The 19,478-nt window shown below is 43.3% G+C and overlaps 1 protein-coding gene across 1 annotated transcript in view; it reads right to left on the bottom strand.

The window, feature by feature from the left end:
- Nucleotides 1-19,478, bottom strand: part of LOC309415057 (proprotein convertase subtilisin/kexin type 5-like) — a gene marked incomplete at both ends in the record, with an annotated part of 280,059 nt that overhangs the window by 167,571 nt on the left and 93,010 nt on the right. The window contains one exon of the mRNA XM_082012448.1: nt 6,172-6,260. Within this exon, the coding sequence (XP_081868574.1) occupies nt 6,172-6,260 (89 nt within the window). The remainder of the gene's footprint in view (nt 1-6,171; nt 6,261-19,478) is intronic.

The raw sequence follows: 19,478 nt of genomic DNA, 5'->3' as shown, positions 1-19,478 counted from the left end.
AAGTTGAAAATAAAAATTAGAGCATATGAAAATAAGAAAGGTTCCAAGAAGGTTTGACCAGCATCCCAGAATCCTGAAAGACAAAGCAGACTATTAAAAACAATAGCTGCAAGTATTTTTAACAGAAAAGGAGGTATCTACTATGGACCAGAAAGAAACTAATATCAAACCCGTGCATAAGATGACAACATTTGGAGAAAAAAAACGAACAACTAAATTTTCTGATCAAGAAGAAATTAAGATCTTCAAGTTACACACCAGAATAAATAAGCTTGGAAGAAGACCATGATCAATAAATCTGATTAATCCTAATAGAAGACTGTAAAAGGATAAAAGGAATTGTATATTGGCATATTAAATGCACTCAATTTGCAAAAGCAGATATACTATAGCATACAAATACTAATGGTATCAATAGATTATCAAACAGAATTAATAACAATTTCTGACTTCCCAGCCAAAATGAGAACATAATGGAAAACGGATGCAGATTGTTTAGGAATGAGATGAAAAACAGTACAGGAAAGATGAGGTTAACCTTGCTTACAAAATATGAGCTACCAGGAACAGGCAGCAAGATGAATGATACTGGATCCAAATAAACCTGAGAAAATAGAGAGGTAGGCAGGAAAACTGCTTTTAAAATCATGTATGTAAAGTATGAAAACTGAGACTTGGAGTAAAAAAGAAAGGAAAGGAGGATATTTTCTGAAGCCTACTGACAGGCTGCAAGAAATTGGTCAAGTATTGCTGGTAGTAGCAATAGGATCTTTGAAAGCATCACTTAGAGCTGGCAGCAATTTGGTGAGCGGAAAAACCTAATATGATTTAGGCATATCTGCATTGCATCAGACAGCAACATGCAGAGATACCCACGTTGGCTTCAAATTATTAGCTTTGGGACTGTGATGGTATGGTGATACCAACTTAATAACATACCTGGGCAAACTAAACTTGTCCAAATATGAATTTTTTTCTAAAGCAGTTAGAAGCAAAACCCTTACCATCAGCTCAAAAAGCAGAACTGATCGCTTTAATCCGAGCCCTGGAATTATCAAATGAAAAGCGGGTTATACAGATTCAAAATATGCTTTTGCAGTAGTGCATGCCCATGGAGCAATTTGGAGAGAAAGAGGACTATTAACCTCACAGGGGACTCCTATAAAATACAGTTCTGAAATTATGCGATTGTTGGAAGCGGTCAATAAACCTAAAGTGGTAGCAATAATGCACTGTAAGGCCCATCAATCAGGATACACCGATGTTGTCAGAGGAAACAAGAAGGCCGACGAGGCTGCAGAAAGGGCAGCAGCATCGATATGGATAGGAGCATTTGTTCTGGAGAAATCATTGAATATTGAAATCCCTGAATACAGCCAAAAGGAGAACAGGTTAGCTGTTCTACATTTTAGCTGATAAAATGTACCAAAACTGAGGAAGGATGGTGGATCATCCCTCAAGGACAATGCATAGTTACCCCTTCAGTAATGAAGATATTGATGGAGAGAACTCTTAAGAGCACTCATATGGGAGTTGATGCTCTGATTGAAGCAGTAGAGAGATATGCAATTGGGGTAAACATGGTACCAATTGCTAAGAGTGTTGTACAAAGGTGTGAAATTTGTCTTAGAAATAATCCTAAAATCCAAAAGAAACCCCCTCCAGGAGAGGTAAGAAAAGGGAATACTGGCAAATTGATTTTTCTGAATTACCAAAGTGTAATGGATATAAGTATCTATTGGTGTTAGTGGATACTTTTTTGGGATGGCCTGAAGCTTTCCCGTGTTGAACCAACAGGGCACGGGAGGTGGTTAGGATATTGTTAAAGGAAATAAACCCAAGATATGGGATACCAGAAGGGCTCTCCTCGGATCGAGGACCCCACTTTGTTGCAGAAGTAGTGCGGGATATATTCAAGTTCTTACAAATAAGATGGGATCTGCATTACAGCATGGCGACCACAGTCGAGTGGTCAAGTAGAGAGAATGAATCAGACATTGAAAAGACAGATAGGGAAGCTTTGTCAGGAAACACATCTGAAATGGGTAGAATTATTTCCCTTGGCACTGATGAGAATTCGGATAACTCCTAGAGTTAAGGAAGAAGTTAGCCCTTTTGAAATTTTGTATGGAAGACCTTATATGGTAAATCTAACTGGAAAGGGAGATCAAATGCATGTGATGGGTAATCAAATATTAACAGAATACTGTTGGGATCACCCTGCAAGGGCTCGACCTTGAGGAGAAGGAGCTGTGGCATTGAGAAGCTGGTAAACAACTAAGAGGAGGCTGGACGCCTGCAGGGCTCAACCTTGAGGAGAAGGAGCTGTGGTAAACAATTAAGAGGAAGCAAAGGAGCGCGTGGACACCTGCAGGCAGCTAATCCTGACTGTGTGAGAAGTGCATGGACTGTGTGTAGTAACCAATTGGGACGCATTTTGTGGCTCGTGAGAGAGCTGTAACTGTATAAAAAGCAAGTGCCTGTAGCAATAAACGTCTTTGGCTTGAATCCCCGCCAGAGTCCGTGCCTTAATACTCCACAGAATACCTCTTGTCCTTGGCAAGAGTCCTTTCCTCCCTCCACAGGTACATGCAATTGAGAGCCACCATACCTTTGGATGTACCAGTACATACCTTCAAGCCAGGGGACTTTGTGTATCTCCGAACTTGCAAGGATGAGCCTTTGACAGAAAGGTGGAAAGGACCACACTTGGTACTCCTGACGACGAACACGGCAATAAAGGTGAAAGGAGTGGACTCTTGGATACATTATACGAGAGTCAAGAAGGCCCTCCAACAAGAGTGGACTTCTACTGAATTGGGACCCTTGAAGTTGAAATTTCAGTGGACTTAAGGACTCTTGGGAAAATAAGCGTTGAAGCAGACTGTAAATAAGAATATATGGATTGATGGTTCTATGTTAGTCTTACCATAACAATAGCGTTGTATTGATATGTATACTTTCTATGTGTGAGAAATGAAGGTACTAAGGGATGTGATATTCCTCTGTTACCTCTGGATAGTAAAGCAAGCTGTAGGACAGGATCGGGAACCAGGAACTCCCTGGAATCAAAATTTGTTTCATAAAGTAGTCCAAAAAGCAGTCCACGTAGCAAATAAATATGATTGTTAGGTATGCACCCACCTCCCCGAACATGCTGATCAGGGTATTCCTTTAGTTGGAGTGCCTATTCCAGCTAAGATATCTTGGAAGAATTTATGGACAGGAATAAATTTCACTGTGGATGAAGGGAATAACCAGCAAGAGTGGGATGTGAAAACTCCTAGTGGCACTCAAAAATATTGTAAATGTGTTCAAAGATGTTCTTCCCCAAAAGGGACAGGAAGGTTTGATCATCTGACTAATACTATTGAAGTGGGAAATTATCCAAATTGTCATAAGATTGATAACTGGGGAGGAAATTGCCAGAAATTCTGGCCAGTGCTAGCAGGAAAAGGTTGGTATTGGTCATGCGGAAATAAAGCAAGGAAAGTATTACCACCAAACTGGAAGGGAATATGCGCTCTAGGAGCTGTCCTACCAAATATCACAACTGTTAATCGGATAAATTAAAAGCCTTCTTGGCCACAAACATATGTTAGGCGACAGAAGAGGGGGAATCCCCTAATTGAAAGACCTACTGGATTTCACTCCTTTGCTGGATGGTTTCTCCCATGGTTAGGAGTTAGTGAATTAGAAAAAGCTATAGTAAATATATCTGCAGCTCTTGGAGGTAATTGAAAATCGAATGATGGATGCTATACATGCATTACAAGAGGAAGTTTCTCAGGGAGGAAAGATGTCCCTTCAAAATAGGATGGTGTCGTGGTTTAGCCCCAGCCAGCAATTAAGCACCACACAGCCGCTCGCTCACTCCCCCCTCCCCCAGTGGGACGGGGGAGAGAATGGGGAAAAACTCATGGGTTGAGATAAAAACGGTTTAATAGGACAGCAAGAGAGAAGGAAACAACAATGATAACAATAATAATAGTAATACCGACAGAGGAATATACAAGAACAAGTGATGCCCAATACAGCAATTGCTCACCACCCGGTGATCGATAGCCCGTCCCCGAGCAGCGATTCCCACCCCCCAGTTAACTCCAGTTTATGTACTGGGCATGACGTTATATGGTAGGGAATATCTCTTTGGCCAGTCTGGGTCAGCTGTCCTGGTCATGCCCCCTCCCAGCTTCTTGTGCACCTCCTCACTGGCAGAGCATGAGAATCTGAAAAGTCCTGGACTTAGTATAAGCACTACAACTACTTAGCCACAACTAAAACTTCAGTGTGTTATCATCAACATCATTCTCATACCAACTCCCTATACACAGCCCTATACCAGCTATTGGGAAGAAAAAAACAACTCCATCCCAGCTGAAACCAGGACAGATGGCATTGGATATGCTGTTATCATCGAAAGGGGGGGGTTGTACAGTAATTAACACTAGTTGTTGTGTTTATGCAGATCAGAGTGGGAGGATTTCCATGGATTTGGAAACAAACTAAAATATTACATGAAGTGCAGAACGATGATACTTCTTATGGATTTGAAGAAGTTTTCCATTGGCTGACTTCCTGGTTCCCTAACCTGAAGTTACGGGTTAATAAAATCATAACAGTAGTGATTATAGCTATTTTGATTTTAGTCTGCTTATATGCTATGCTACAATGTATATCCAAGTGCTGTGTTATGTTAGTCAATAAGACTTTAGAGAAAATAAGACTAATCTAACTTTATTAGTTAGACAAGTCTTAAAGGGGGGAATTGTTATAAGGCAACCAAGAGTTATTCTGTATATGCATAAATGTGGATATAGCTGAGGTATGTTCTTTGCCTGGGAACCAGCTGTGTGTCCTTGAATTAGTCAGGACTGGATAATAAAGGAATCTAATCTCAATTTTGCTTCAAATTTGTCCTTCAAGGTGGGAACATCCCAAAGCCTGAGTGAACTAACTGTGTGGTTAATCAGTATGTTTAGAATAGTCAGCCAAAAGCGTGATTAAAACTGAACCTTGAGTGAACTATCCTAACTAACATCTAATTAACATATAATTGGCATAATAGAAACTTGCCCCTGGGCGGGGAAAGCCCCCTACTCACAAAAGCCCCTTCCTCACTGAGCATGCACAGTAAAAAAGAAGGACGCTGTGACTTTATGTGGAGATGAGGCTTGTGAGAACCAATGGGAACAAGACAATTTTTAAAAAATACTGATAACTGTTGCTTGAAGTGTATAAATATTTTCTGTGTGTTAACTGAGGTGTGCTAGCTTTGTGGGCCTACCACCTAGCACCCAACTCTGTGCAGATTTGGAATAAACTGATATCTCATCTCTGTGTGTGAAATTGACTTATTGCACACCAGGTAATGAATCTGCCTTTTCGGACAATAGTATGATAGTAGGGAATACCCATCATTTCCACAATTAACAAGTTGGAAGCCTTTTCCCCTTTAAAAGGCCACTGCTATTTATAAACCAAATTTACATATTTTAATTATAGACACATTCTACTTTGCTCATGAGTTCAGACTGAATTAACTTGAGTGTTTACCAAGACCTTATCTTTCAGTTAACAAAAGGTATAGGGGTTGCTTTGTTGATAGAGGGTCTATTTTATTTTCCTCACTCGAATTGAAAATGAAAAGTGATTTCTAAGTTCACACAAATGCTACTCATGTTTTGTGAGATAAACTTGTCCAGTGATCTCAGTATGAACTTTATAAAAAAGCCGTTAAAACAACTTTGGGAATCTCACAGCCAAACAACACAGAAATGTTTTTAGTTTTACAACTATGTCTGGGTTTTTTGGGATCAATATGCAAGTGAACATTTGTGATGTGTACATTTACTTCTTCTGATTTGTCAAAGCTCAGTTAAAGCTTTGAATTTGTGAGAAAACCCAAATGTCCTAATTCTGAGTTTTGTGTTTTCATCGAAGGCCTTGCTTTCTATTTTCTGTGTGTACTGAGAGGTGGTGTCCCAGGGAACACTGGAGAAGTGTCACTGCAGACAAATTCCTTCGGTACTGTTATTTAACTACCATGCTACAAGTACAATTGTTATCTATACAAATCTCCTTCTCTTGTTTAGAAAGCTCTGAATGTACCATTTGGTACAAATGACTCTTTAGTTACCTTTTTTTTTTGTAGGAGACTGTTTCACATACCTCCAATCTTGGCATTAAAGGCGATTCCTACTGTGCAGTGTGAGTTGTTTGCAGTGGCTGCCACTTCTCCAGCACAACGGGTTCCATGCCTGCAGTCAGACAAACATTTTTTTCAAGTAAGCAAGATAATCCACCAACTCAGATTGCTGGGATTTAAAGGCATTGACTTTGCTTATCCTCAGGTGCTAAAACCACAATTATCCACAATATCTTGCACTATGTACCTCCCCATAGCAAATTAATGCCCTTGTTACAATTTTTCCCCAAACACATTTTAACATTATTATCAGAACCATCATGACAGACTTTCTAGCCACTGGAAACACACACAGTATGTAACAAAGACATACTAAAATGATATGTAATCCACAGCAACAGAAAGAAGTCTGGGACATCAATTCTTGATTTTGAACCAATTTTACATTATGGACAGAATTTTTGTCCTCCATTCTCCCATAAGCACTCACAGTCAAATACATTGCTAGCATGTGCCTCTGTACAACCTCCAGTGAGCATCCTTGTTAGGTAGAGCATGTGCCCCATTCTTCCATGAGGAAGCTGAGACTGTGCCCATTCCCACATAGCTGTTCACAGACATGCCTAAGAGTGGCTATAAGCCAGATATGCTCAAAACTGTTGTGTAAGTATATCCCAGTCATGCCTTGGGCCAACCTTGCAAGCCTGCTGTCTTTCCAGGGGCAGAAAAAACAGCTGAAGTACCCTCCTCATGGGAGCTACACTCTGTATCTGGAAGCAGAGCTGGGCTGTAAGGACATAATCTTCAAAAGCAGCTGAAGGAGAACACCAAACCTCTGGAGTTTGTTCACACCCTTGCCCACTGTGCAATGCCAGAGTGGGATGCCTTGCTTAGCTCTGATCCATACCCTCTACAAGTTGACAGTGGTCATCCATACAACCACTATAGTAGGAAAGCTGTTTCTGCTCTTCAAGATTTTTGCTTGCCAATATAGGTTTAATGGAGTGTTCTCCACCAGTAAATTTTGTCCTCATCATTATGCAGTTAACCATCTCCATCACAGAAATGTGATAAAATTAATTTGGAGTGAATGGGGAACTTTAGAGAGTGTGTGTGCAGAGAGATGGAGTTTCAGACCAGACAATTAAAGACATGGGGAGTTGACAAGATGGAGATAGAAAGATAACGTAGGGCTTAGGTAGCCACAGAGAAAGAAATTTAAAAAGTCAAGGCAAAAAATAGATAAAAACATTGCAAGCACTTCAAGAGGAGGCTAAGTGAGGTCAGTTGTGTATTCAGGTACACTTCCACCAGTGGTGGTTGAACTGCTTATACGGACATCTGGAGAACCAGGGTGTTTCTGAATTAAGGTTGAAGCCTATGTTACAGACAAGAATCACAGTTGCTTTCTCTTGGTACAGCCTGCTTTGAGAAGTCACTCCTTAGTTCCATATCATAACAGGGTTTTTTTCCCCTTAACCTTTTGAGACATTTAGCTGAGAAATACTAAGACGGCTAGTTTGCAATGGTTTAATATAAAACAACAACTAGATAAGACTAGGAAACAAAAAAAAGATGAAACAAAGATAATAAGCATTAACAGTGATTGATTAATGCAAATTTGTTATAATTTCAAAGGACATCTTTCAATTTATCAGGTAGATTAGAAATATATTCAATGAGAAAAGTGTAATTTTTACTCACAAGAACAGCTGATTAATCCCAAAGCTGGATCAAGGTATCACAATTATATGTATATCTCCTCAAATAGTTTCTTATTAACCTGTTCATAATTCATCAAGTGCTTGCCAGACTTGATCAAAGAATTTTTCAAGACTTAATTTGAAAGGTTTTTTTCATATGGTGCCTATTTTTCAAGCCTAATTTTCTTCACTTGATGAAATCCAGTCTAACAGAAATTTATCAGGCAGCATCTTATCCTATTATAGAATTATTTTGAAAAGTCTGGAGTAAATCATTCAGGAATCGCAGATGAAAAGGAGTTTTAAAAAGATCCCTGTTTGTTTTCAAGTATTTTCAAATAATCTTCTAGTTCCCTATTTGTTTGAAACAGTGCCTTTAAAAAATATATTTATATTTATAGGAAAATGTCTGTCTTTAGAATTATTTAGAAGACAGAATCACAGAATCACTGAGGTTGAAAGGGACCTTTTGAGAGCATCTAGTCCACCCCTCCTGCTCAAATAGGGTGGGGGTTGCACAGGACCTGTGTCCAGACGGCCTTTGAACATCTCCACAGATGGAGACACCACAGCCCCTCCGGGCAACCTGTCTCAGTGTTTGACCAGCCTCACAGTAAAAAAGTGGGGGTTTTGTGTCCAGATGGAATTTAATGTTTTTTAATTTGTGCCCGTTGCCTCTTCTCCTATCAGTGGGCAATACTGAGAAGAGTCTGGCTCCCTTATCTTCATTCCCTCCCATCAGGTACTTATAGACACTGATAAGATCCCCCGGAGCCTTCTCTTCTCCAGGCTGAAGAGTCGCATCTCTCCCAACCTCTCCTCATATGAAAGAGTCTCCTTAATCATCTTCGTGGCTCTGACACATGATTCCCAAACTTCCCTTTTTCTCATTATGATTTTGTTAGGTCTCACATAAAAGTTTATAGGTGTTATCACTCAAGGCACAGATGACTGTACTCTTAAAAATGTAATATATGTAAATAATTATTAATTTTAGAATTATTAATTTTAATTAATAAGTAAATTAAAATTAATAATTAATTTTTAATAATTATTAATTTTTATTAACTAATAAAATGTAATATACCCCCACACATCACAGCGGTGCATATATTTTATTAAGAAATCACCACCTGCTTTGTGAAATGCATGTGGCCCAGGCGCAGCTTCCCAGAGAGAGGCTGAGTTGGGATGAAATCTTCCCTGGGAACCAAGTTTGGAAAGAGCAGCAGAGGGAAGTGACTGGGAATGAATGCAGTTTTTTTCAGTAGAGAATGGGGAAAGATAAGAAACACACATGGAGAAAGAAGGCTGCCTGAAAAGGAGCAGAAACAGCTTGAGTTTGTCTGTGGTTCACAGAGGAGTATATGGATGCCTGCCACTTTACATCCACTGAGCACCACCAGAAGGGTTAGATTTCCACTGGGTCACCAGACAGACTCCATTTGCAAAAGGGCCATGTAACATTTGTACATAGGAAACAGAAGGGCTGTGTGGTTGGAGCAAGAGAGAAAGTGTGACTGCCCCTCTCAGCAGCAACCCATAGTAAAATGAGATTACATGAAACTGCACCACAAATTCCAGCTGAAGTGGAAGTGATCAGTTAGAAGTAGCTGGTGCTTTACAAGGCTGACATGCAGGTATTATTACATATATTTATTGAATTAAAACACAGTGTGAAATTTCAGGCAAAATTCTGATAGAAAAAAACATATTCCAGAGAAAATTAGATCTTTGGACAGTTTTACATGTGTGTTAAATTAACATTTCTGAATATTTCACTAGTCTTCACATATTGAAAAATCCTTTTTATCATATTTTGAGTCCATTAATAGCATACATTTATTTTGTAAACAATTTTTTATGCTAGAGCCTTGCTTCTCTGCCAAGATTATTATTAATTGCATTCCACATTTATAAGGGAAATGACAAGATTAAAAGTTGCTTTATTAATTTCAAGATCATATGTATAAAATTGCATTTATAAGCAGCTTCCCACAGCAAGAATAATCATATATGCAACTCAATTAATGTTATGGGTCCTTTAAGTAATACTTCAATTATTGGAAAGACGTTCTAAAAAATATGCATTTAACAATTATGTTCTTTCCGCATTACTTTTATTTTTCTCAGTCCTAGATTTTACTTGAGGTCTACAATTGTGAACAGACCCTGAATTCTGAAAAAAAACCCAAGAGAAAAATCATAATCAGAAAACCAAAATAAAAAAGCCATTTAATCGATACACTAATTTATTAACTAATTAGATGAACAAATGTGATGCAACATATGCCTGAAATTTATTAGGTCTGCTGTAAAGCTATGAAAATTTCTACTGAGCATGAAATCAGAAAGATTTATGGAGGCAGCATGCTAAAGGACTTAACCATTAACAAGAGGTGAAACTGTTGCACTGATTTTAAATCAGAATTTACATATAAATTTCAAAACACAACAGTCTGCTCCCTTTGTGGGATGCCTGCATCACACATAGCTTAAAAAAACAATGCAATCCTAGGAGAAAGCATGACTGCCTTTCTACAAAGGCCTATTTTGAGAAACTTTAAAGGTAGATGCTTCATTTCACTGGATACTTTGCTAGCTTATGTTGGAAGGAAATAAGCTCCCAGTGGCACTTTGAAGACAAACTCAGCTAAAAGGTTTTGCACTTGTCCTTTGTGCTAATGTCACTGTGATGTAGTATCACAGAATAAAAACATGAAAGAAAGCTTGGTTATGAGGCATTCTGCCCATCTACAAGGCTCTTCCACCTGGAGTCTAAAAGGAAGAAAAGGAATGGAAAGAAGAAAAAATTTTTTTTTTTTATTTTAATTTCGTAAGGAGCGTGTATTGGGTTTATGTGGCAAGGTTTTGGTAGTGGGAGGGGCTGCAGGGGTGGGATCTCTGAGAAAATACCAGGGGCTTCCCCCAGTTCCAGCTGGCTCCAAGACAGACCCGCTGCTACCCAAAGCTGAGCCCATCAGCAACAGTGGTAGCACCTCTGTGATAACATGGGTAAAAAACAATGCACAACAGCAGCTGTGAGAAAAAGGAGTGAGAATATGTGAGAGGAACAACTATGCAGACACTAAGGTCAGTGAAGGAGGGGGAGGAGGTGCTCCAGGCACCAGAGCACAGATTCCCCTGCAGCTCGTGGTGAAGACCATGGTGATGTGGGTTGTCCCCCTGCAGCCCATGGAGGTCCACAGTGGAGCAGCCCATGGAGGACCCCATGCCAGAGCAGGTGGATATGACCTGAAGGAAGCTGCAGCCTGTGAAGAGCCCACACGAGCAGGCTCCCGGCAGGAACTGCTGCCCGTGGAAAGGAGCCCACACTGGAGCAGGTTTTCTGGCAGGACCTGTGGCCCCGTGGGGGAACCACACTGGAATAGTCTGTTCCTGAAGGACTGTACCCCATGGAAAGGACCCATGCTGGAGCAGTTCATGATGAAATGCAGCCTGTGGTAGGGACTCCATGCTGGAGCAGGAGAAAAGTGTATGGAAGTAATGGCAGAGATCAAATGTTATGAACCGACTGCAACCCCCATTCCCCATCCTCCCTGTGCCACTTGTGGGGTGGGGGGTGGGGGGAGGAGGACGTAGAATAGTCAGGAGTGAAGCTGAGACTGGGAAGAAGGGGTGGGGGGTGAGGGGAAGTTTTTTTTAGTTTTGTTTTTGCTTCTCCATATCTTCCTCTATTTTTAATTAGCAATAACTTAAATTAATTTTCCCCAAGTCGAGTCTGTTTTGCCTATGATTGTAATTTCTGAGTCATCTCCCTGTTTTTATCTCTACACATGAGCTTTTCCATCTTATTTTCTCACCCTGTCCTCTTGAAGTGGCAGAGTGAGAGAACGACTTGGTGGGCACCTGGCATCCAGCCAAGGTTAACCCACCACAGAGACACATGAAAAATCCCTATTCAAAGACAGATTTAGGCTCAAGAGGGCACCAGGTAAAAGAAAGGAGATTTCATGGGCAGTATATTTAAAGAAAATGTTGGATAACACTTTCCACTATAAAACATTAATTGGTTTGACTAATTTTTCCATTCCAGGCAACTAAGTATAAATTTCTCAGAAATGTATTTAATTTCAATTTTTTATATGAGGAAGATGGAAAACAGAGTACAAAGAAAATATATTGGCAATTCAGATTGATCTTCTCTTTTTATACAGAGGAATTTGTCAGTCTGTCATTAATGGCCAGTCAGTAAGTTGTCAAAGATCTTTTCAGGAAGGCCTTAGTAAAGGTGCATTTTCTGCCTTATGATGACCTCACTGTTACATGAAGAACTTGAAATAAATTGGTTTTATTTGACAAAATACACTTCTGTGGAAAGGTGAATGTCACTTCTTGCTGCTGCTGCTGCATGAATGAAAAGGAACTGAACACTTGGATGGTAAAGGTACAGTCTTTTGATAGCTCTCTAAGAGTAAGATAAGCAGATGAGAAATTTAAGCATTATATGCTGATCTGTTACACCAAGTAACTTTTTTTCCTACCAGATTGTCTTTGGGATGGGGACAGGTGAACATTTCAATCAATGGATGGAAAGAGAAAAGGTGCATATTCTATGATTCACTATCACTCCCCATCTCACCACTATATAATATAAACTTAAGTCATCTATCTTGTCAATAATCATTCTTAATTTGCCTTTTAGAAGAAGGGGAAGGTATAAGGCACTAAGAACATCGTTAAGATAAAAGTTAATTGATTCACAGCTCTCCTTTGAATGTTTAGAGTAAGGAAATATACATAGTGAAGACAACTGCATGGCTTTAAACTAGATTTGAAGGGGGAGGGGGATAATATTTGGACAGTCTGGAAAATCTTGGACAATTCTGGACAGTCTTCAAGAAGGAAATCTTAAAGGTTCAGGAGTAGGCGGTCCCCATGTGCCGCAAGACAAGCTGGTGGGGAAGACGACCAGCCTGGCTGAACAGGGAGATTTTGCTGGGACTCAGGGAAAAGAGGAGAGTTTATCACCTTTGGAAGAAGGGGAAGGCAACTCAAGAAGAGTACAAGGATCTTGTTAGGTCATGGAGAGACAAAATTAGAAAGGCAAAAGCCCAGCTAGAACTTAATCTGGCAACGGTCGTAAAGGACAACAAAAAATGGTTTTATAAATATATTAACAACAAAAAGAGAGCCAAGGAGAATCTCCATCCTTTATTGGATGTGGGGGGAACATTGTCACCAAGGACGAGGACAAGGGTAAGATACTTAATGCCTTCTTTGCCTCAGTCTTTAATAGTCAGACCAGGTATCCGCAGGGTAATCAGCTCCCTGAGCTGAAAGACAGGGATGGAGAGCAGAATAAACTCCTCATAATCCAGCAGGAAACAGTTAAGGACCTGCCATGCCACCTGGATACCCACAAGTCTATGGGGCCTGATGGGATCCGCCCAAGAGTACTGAGGGAGCTGGAAGAAGAGCTTGCCAAGCCATTCTCCATCATTTATCAGCAGTCCTGGTTAACAGGGGAGGACCCAGATGACTGGAGGCTTGCCAATGTGACGCCCATCTACAAGAAAGACTGGAAGGAGGATCCTGGGAACTACAGGCCTGTCAGCCTGACCTCAGTACTGGGGAAGATTATGGAGCGGTTCATCTTGAGGGCACTCACAGGGCATGTGCAGGACATCCAAGGGATCAGGCCCAGCCAGCATGGGTTCATGAAAGACAGGTCCTGCTTGACCAACCTGATCTCCTTCTATGACCAGGTGACCCGCTGAGTGGATGAGGCAAAGGCTGTGGATGTTGTCTACCTGGACTTTAGTAAAGCCTTTTACACTGTCTCCCACAGCATTCTCCTGGAGAAACTGGTGGCTCATGGCTTAGACAGGTTTACTCTTCGCTGGGTAAAGAACTGGCTGGATGGTTGAGCCCAGAGAGTTGTGGTGAATGGCGTTAAATCCAGCTGGCGGCCTGTCACAAGCAGTGTTCCCCAGGGCTCAGTTTTGGGGCCGGTCTTGTTCAATATCTTCATCGACAATCTGGATGAGGGGATTGAGTGCTCCCTCAGTAAGTTTGCAGATGACACCAAGTTGGGGGAGGGGTTGATCTGCTCAGAGGTAGGAAGGCTCTGTAGAGGGATCTGGACAGGCTGGATCAATGGGCTGAGGTCAACTGTATGAGGTTTAATAAGGCCAAGTGCCAGGTCCTGCACTTTGGTCACAAAAACCCCATGCAATGCTACAGGCTTGGGGAGGAGTGGCTGGAAAGCTGCCTGGTAGAAAAGGACCTGGGGGTGCTGGTCAACAGCCAGCTGAACATGATCCACCAGTGTGCCCAGGGGGCCAAGAAGGCCAACAGCGTCCTGGCCTGTATCAGAAATAGTGTGGCCAGCAGGAGTAGGGAAGTGATCGTGCCCCTGTACTCGACTCTGGTAAGGCCGCACCTCGAATCCTGTGTTGAGTTTTGGGCCCCTCACTACAAGAAGGACATTGATGTGCTGGAGCATGTCCAAAGAAGGGCAACGAAGCTGGTGAAGGGTCTGGAGAACAAGTCTTACAAGGAGCGGCTGAGGGAACTGGGGTTGTTCATCCTCGAGAAAAGGAGGCTGAGGGGAGACCTTATTGCTCTCTGCAACTACCTGAAAGGGGGTTGTGGTGAGGTGGGTGTTGGTCTCTTCTCCCAAGTAACTAGCGATAGGACAAGAGGAAATGGCCTCAAATTGCACCAGGGGAGGTTAAGACTAGATATAAGGAAAAATTTCTTTACTGAAAGAGTGGTCAAACATTGGAACAGGCTGCCCAGGGAGGTGGTGGAGTCACCATCACTGGAAGTATTCAAAAAACGTGTAGACGTGGCACTTTGGGACATGGTTTAGTGGGCATGGTGGTGTTGGATTGATGGTTGGATTGATGATCTTTAAGGTCTTTTCCAACCTTATTGATTCTGTGATTCTGTGAATATCAGACTCACCCACGACAAGCTGCACAATGACACACCAAGGTTAGAGGGATGGGGTGCAAGCGAGGCCCCTCAGCCTGTTGCACCAAAGACCTCCGAGGAACTAAAGGAAGTTCCTCTAAGAGGGTGACACAGCCAACAGCCGAGATGAAGTGCCTCTATACCAATGCACTCAGCATGGGCAACAAACAGGAGGTGCAGGAAGCCACTGTGCTGGTAGAAAGCTATGACCTGGTTGCCATTATGGAAACCTGGTGGGATGAATCCCACGACTGGAGTGTGGCTATCGATGGCTACAGGCTGTTCAGAAGGGACAGGTGAGGAAGGAAGGGCAGAGGCATTGCCCTCTAAGTCAAGAAATGGATAGAGTGCGAAGAGCTGTCTCTGAAGAATGGCCACGAGCAGGTCGAAAGCTTATGGGTAAGAATCACAGACCACAGCAACAAAGGGAACCCTGTGGTTGGTGCCTACTACAGGCCACCCGATCAAGGGGAAGCCTATTGACAAAGCCTTCTCACTCCAGCTACAGGAGGCATCATGGTCACAGGCTCTCGTCCTGCTGGGGACTTCAATCACCCCGATATCTGCTGGGAAAGTAGCACGGCAAGCTGTAGGCATTCCAGGAGACTCCTGGAGTGCATGGAGGATAACTTCCTATCCCAGATAATAGACAGCCCTACCAGAGCGGATGCCTCACTGGACCTGTTGGTCACCAAGGCTAGTGAGCTAATTGGTGACATCAAGATTGGAGGCAGTGTGGGCTTCCGTGATCATGCACTGGTGGAGTCCGCAGGCCTGAGGGATAGGGGACAGGCAAAGAGTAAAGTCAGGACCCTAAATTTTAGGAAAGCAAACCTCCACCTCTTCAGGGAGTTAGTCAATAGGACCCCCTGCAAAACTGCCCTGAGGGACAAGGGAGCAGAATAGAGTTGGCAGATCTTTAAGGATGCTTTCCATAGAGTGCAAGAGTTCTTGATCCCCAGGTGGAAGAAATCAGGAAAGGAAGGCAAGAGACTGGCATGGCTGAGTGGAGACCTGCTGGGCAAACTAAAGGGCAAGAAGGAAATGCACAGGCAGTGGAAGCAGGGACAGGTATCCTGGGAAGAGTACAGGGACACTGCTCAGTTGTGTAGGGATGAGGCCAGGAGGGCCAAGGCACGGCTGGAGCTGAACTTAGCAAGGGATGCAAAGAACAATAAGAAGGGCTTCTACAGGTATGTTAGCCAGAAAAGGAAGGTCAAAGAAAACATACCCCCTTGATGAGCAAGACTGGCAAACTGGTAACAACGGCTGAGGAGAAGGCTGAGGTACTCAACGACTTCTTTGCCTCAGTCTTCACTGGCAGTGTTTCTTCCCATACCTCTCGAGGGGATGGACCACAAGATGGGGACTGGAGCAGCAAAGTCCCTCCCACTGTAAGAGAAGATCAGATTCAAGACCACCTGAGGAACCTGAACATGCACAAGTCTATGGGACCTGATGAGATGCATCCCAGAGCCCTGAGGGAACTGGCTGATGTAGTGGCCAAGCCACTCTCCATGATATTTGAAAAGTCATGGCAGTCAGGTGAAGTCCCTGGAGACTAGAAAAAGGGAAACATTGTACCAATTTTTTAAAAACGTGGCAAGGAGGACCCTGGGAACTTCCGACCCATCAGCCTCACCTCTGTGCCTGGGAAGATCATAGATCCTTCTAGAAGCTATGCTAAGGCACATGGAGGACAGGCAAGTGATTTGAGACAGCCAGCATGGTTTCACCAAGGGCAAGTCCTGCCTGACCAACCTAGTGGCCTTCTACGATGGAGTGACCACATCAGTGGACAAGGGAAGAGCTACGGATGTCAACTCTCTGGACTACTGTAAGGCCCTTGATATGGTCCCCCGCAACATCCTTCTCTCTAAACTGGAGAAATATGGATTTGACGGGTGGACTTTTGGGTGGATGAGGAATTGGTTGGATGGTCGCATCCAGATGGCAGTGGCTCAATGTCCAGATGGAGATCGGTGACAAGCAGTGTCCCTGAGGGGTCCGTATTGGGACCAGTACTCTTTAATACCTTCATCAATGACATAGTGGGATCGAGTGTACCCTCATCAAATTTGCAGATGACACCAAGCTGAGTGGTGTGGTTGACACACCTGAGGGACGGGATGCCATCCAGAGGGACCTGGACAAGCTTGAGGAATAGGCCCATGTGAACCTCATGAGGTTCAACAAGGCCAAGTGCAGGGTCCTGCACCTGGGTCGGGGCAACCTCTGGTATCAGTACAGGCTGGGGGATGAAGGGAGTGAGAGCAGCCCTGCTGAGAAGGACTTGGAGGCACTGGTGAATGAAAATCTGGACATGAGCCGGCAATGTGCGCTCGCAGCCCAGAAGGCCAACCGTATCCTGGGCTGCATCCAAAGCAGCATGGCCAGCACATTGAGGGAGGTGATTCTGCCCCTCTGCTCTGGTGAGACCCCACCTGGAGTACTGCGTCCAGCTCTGGAGCCCTCAGCACAGGAAAGACCTGGACCTGTTTGAGAGGGTCCAGAAGAGGGCCACAGAAATGATCAGAGGAATTGATCCCCTCTCCTATGAGGACAGGCTGAGAGAGTTGGGGTTGTTCAGTCCGGAGAAGAGAAGGCTCTGGAGAGACCTTATTGCAGCCTTTCCAGTACTTAACAGGGGCTTATAAGAATATGGGGATAGACTTTTTAGCAGGGCCTATAGCTATAGGACAAGGGGTAATGGTTTTAAACTAAAAGAGGGCAGATTTTGTCTAGATATAAGGAAGAAATTTTTCACAATGAAGGTGGTGAAACACTGGAACAGGTTGCCCAGAGAGGTGGTAGATGCCCCATCCCTGGAAACATTCCAGGTCAGGTTGGATGAGGCTCTTAGCAACCTGATCTAGTTCAAGATGTCCCTGCTCATTGCAGGTGAGTTGGACTAGATGACTTTGAAGGTCCCTTCCAACACAGACTATTCTATGAATCTATGATTCTATGAAAAAACAACCCATTGTGACTGATCCAGGGGCCCTGTGTATCCTTGGCACAAATTACCTCAGGACAGGGTATTTCAAGGACCCAAAGGGTTACCCATGAGCTTTTGGTGTAGCCACCATGAACACAGAGAAGATTAAACAGCTATCTACCCTCCTTCACCTCTTGGAAGATCCCTTCGTTGTGAGCTTGTTGCGTTGTGAAGAACAGCAGAGTTTGTTTTCACATGGAGGGGTGGCCAGTACACCTAGAATCGAATACCCCAGGGATGGAAGCACAGCCCCATCATTTGTCATAGACTAATCCACACTGCACTGGAACAGGGTGATGCCCCTGAACATCCGCAATACATCAATGACATCATCGTGTGGGGAAACAAGGCAGAAGAACTGTTTGAGAAGGGAAGAAGAATAATTCAGATTCTTCTGAAAGCTGGTTTTGCCATAAAAAGAAGAAAGGTCAAGGGACCTGCACAGGCGATTCAGTAATACGGCAGGATGGATATTGTCATGTCCCTATGGATGTGATCTAAAAGATGGCAACTATGTCTCCACCAGCTAACAAGAAACAAACACAAGCTTTCCTACGCCTTGTGGGATTCTGGAGAATTCATATTCCAGGTTACAGTCAGCTCGTGAGCCCTTTCTATTGAATGACCTGAAAAAAGGACTGTTTTGAGTGGGGCCCTGAGCAACAACAAGCCTTCGAGCAGATCAAACAGGAAATAGCTCGTGCAGTGACACTTCGGCCTGTCCGGATAGGACCAGCTGTGAAAAAAATGCTCTACACTGCATCCAGGGAGCATGGTTTCATCTGGAGCTTCTGGCAGAAAACACCAGGAGAAACCTGAGATCAATCTCTAGGGTTTTGGAGCCAGGGAGATCGAGGATCAGAAGCCCACTACACCCCGACTGAAAAAGAGATACTAGCAGCATATCAGGGAGTTTGAGCCACTTCAGAAGTTGATGGTACAGAAGCATATCTCCTCCTGGCACCGCAATTGCCTGTGCTACACTGGATTTTCAAAGGAAACATCCCCTCTACACATCACGCAACCACCGCTACATGGAAGAAATGGGTAGCGTTGATCACGCAACGATCTCGACTGGGGAAACCCAACCACCCAGGAATCCTGGAAGAGATCATGGACTGGCCAGAAGGCAGAGACTTTGGAGCATTGCCTTAGGAGGTGGCTCATGCCCAAAAGGCACCACCATATAATGAGTTATTAGAAGATGAAAGGCATTATTCTCCATTTACTGATGGATCCTGTTGTGTTACTGTAGGAAACCATCAGAAGTGGAAAGCTGTTGTATGGACTCCCACACGACAAGTCATTGAAGCTTCTGAAGGAGAAAGTGAGTCAAGTTATTTTGCAGAAGTGAAAGCCATCCAACTAGCCCTAGAGATTGCTGAACGAGGAAAGTGGCCAGTACTCTATCTCTATACTGACTCCTGGATGGTGGCTAATGCCCTACGGGGGTGGCTACAGCAGTGGAAGAAGACCAATTGGCAGCACAGGGGCTGCTGCATGTTGGCAAGACATTGCTGCCCGGGCAGAAAACATGGCTCTAAAGGTACATCATGTAGATGCTCACATGCCCAAAAGCTGCGCCACTGAAGAACATGAAAATAATGAAAACAGGTAGATAAGGCTGCCAAAATTGAAGTAGTTCAGGTGGACCTGGACTGTGAGCGTAAGGGTGAGCTATTTGTAG

Source organism: Phaethon aethereus (genome assembly GCF_964289735.1).
Source record: "Phaethon aethereus genome assembly, chromosome: W".
In the NCBI taxonomy this organism is placed as follows: Eukaryota; Metazoa; Chordata; class Aves; order Phaethontiformes; family Phaethontidae; genus Phaethon; species Phaethon aethereus.
Note: the sequence above shows the minus strand (reverse complement) of the source record. Positions and strands in the feature narration are given on the sequence as shown.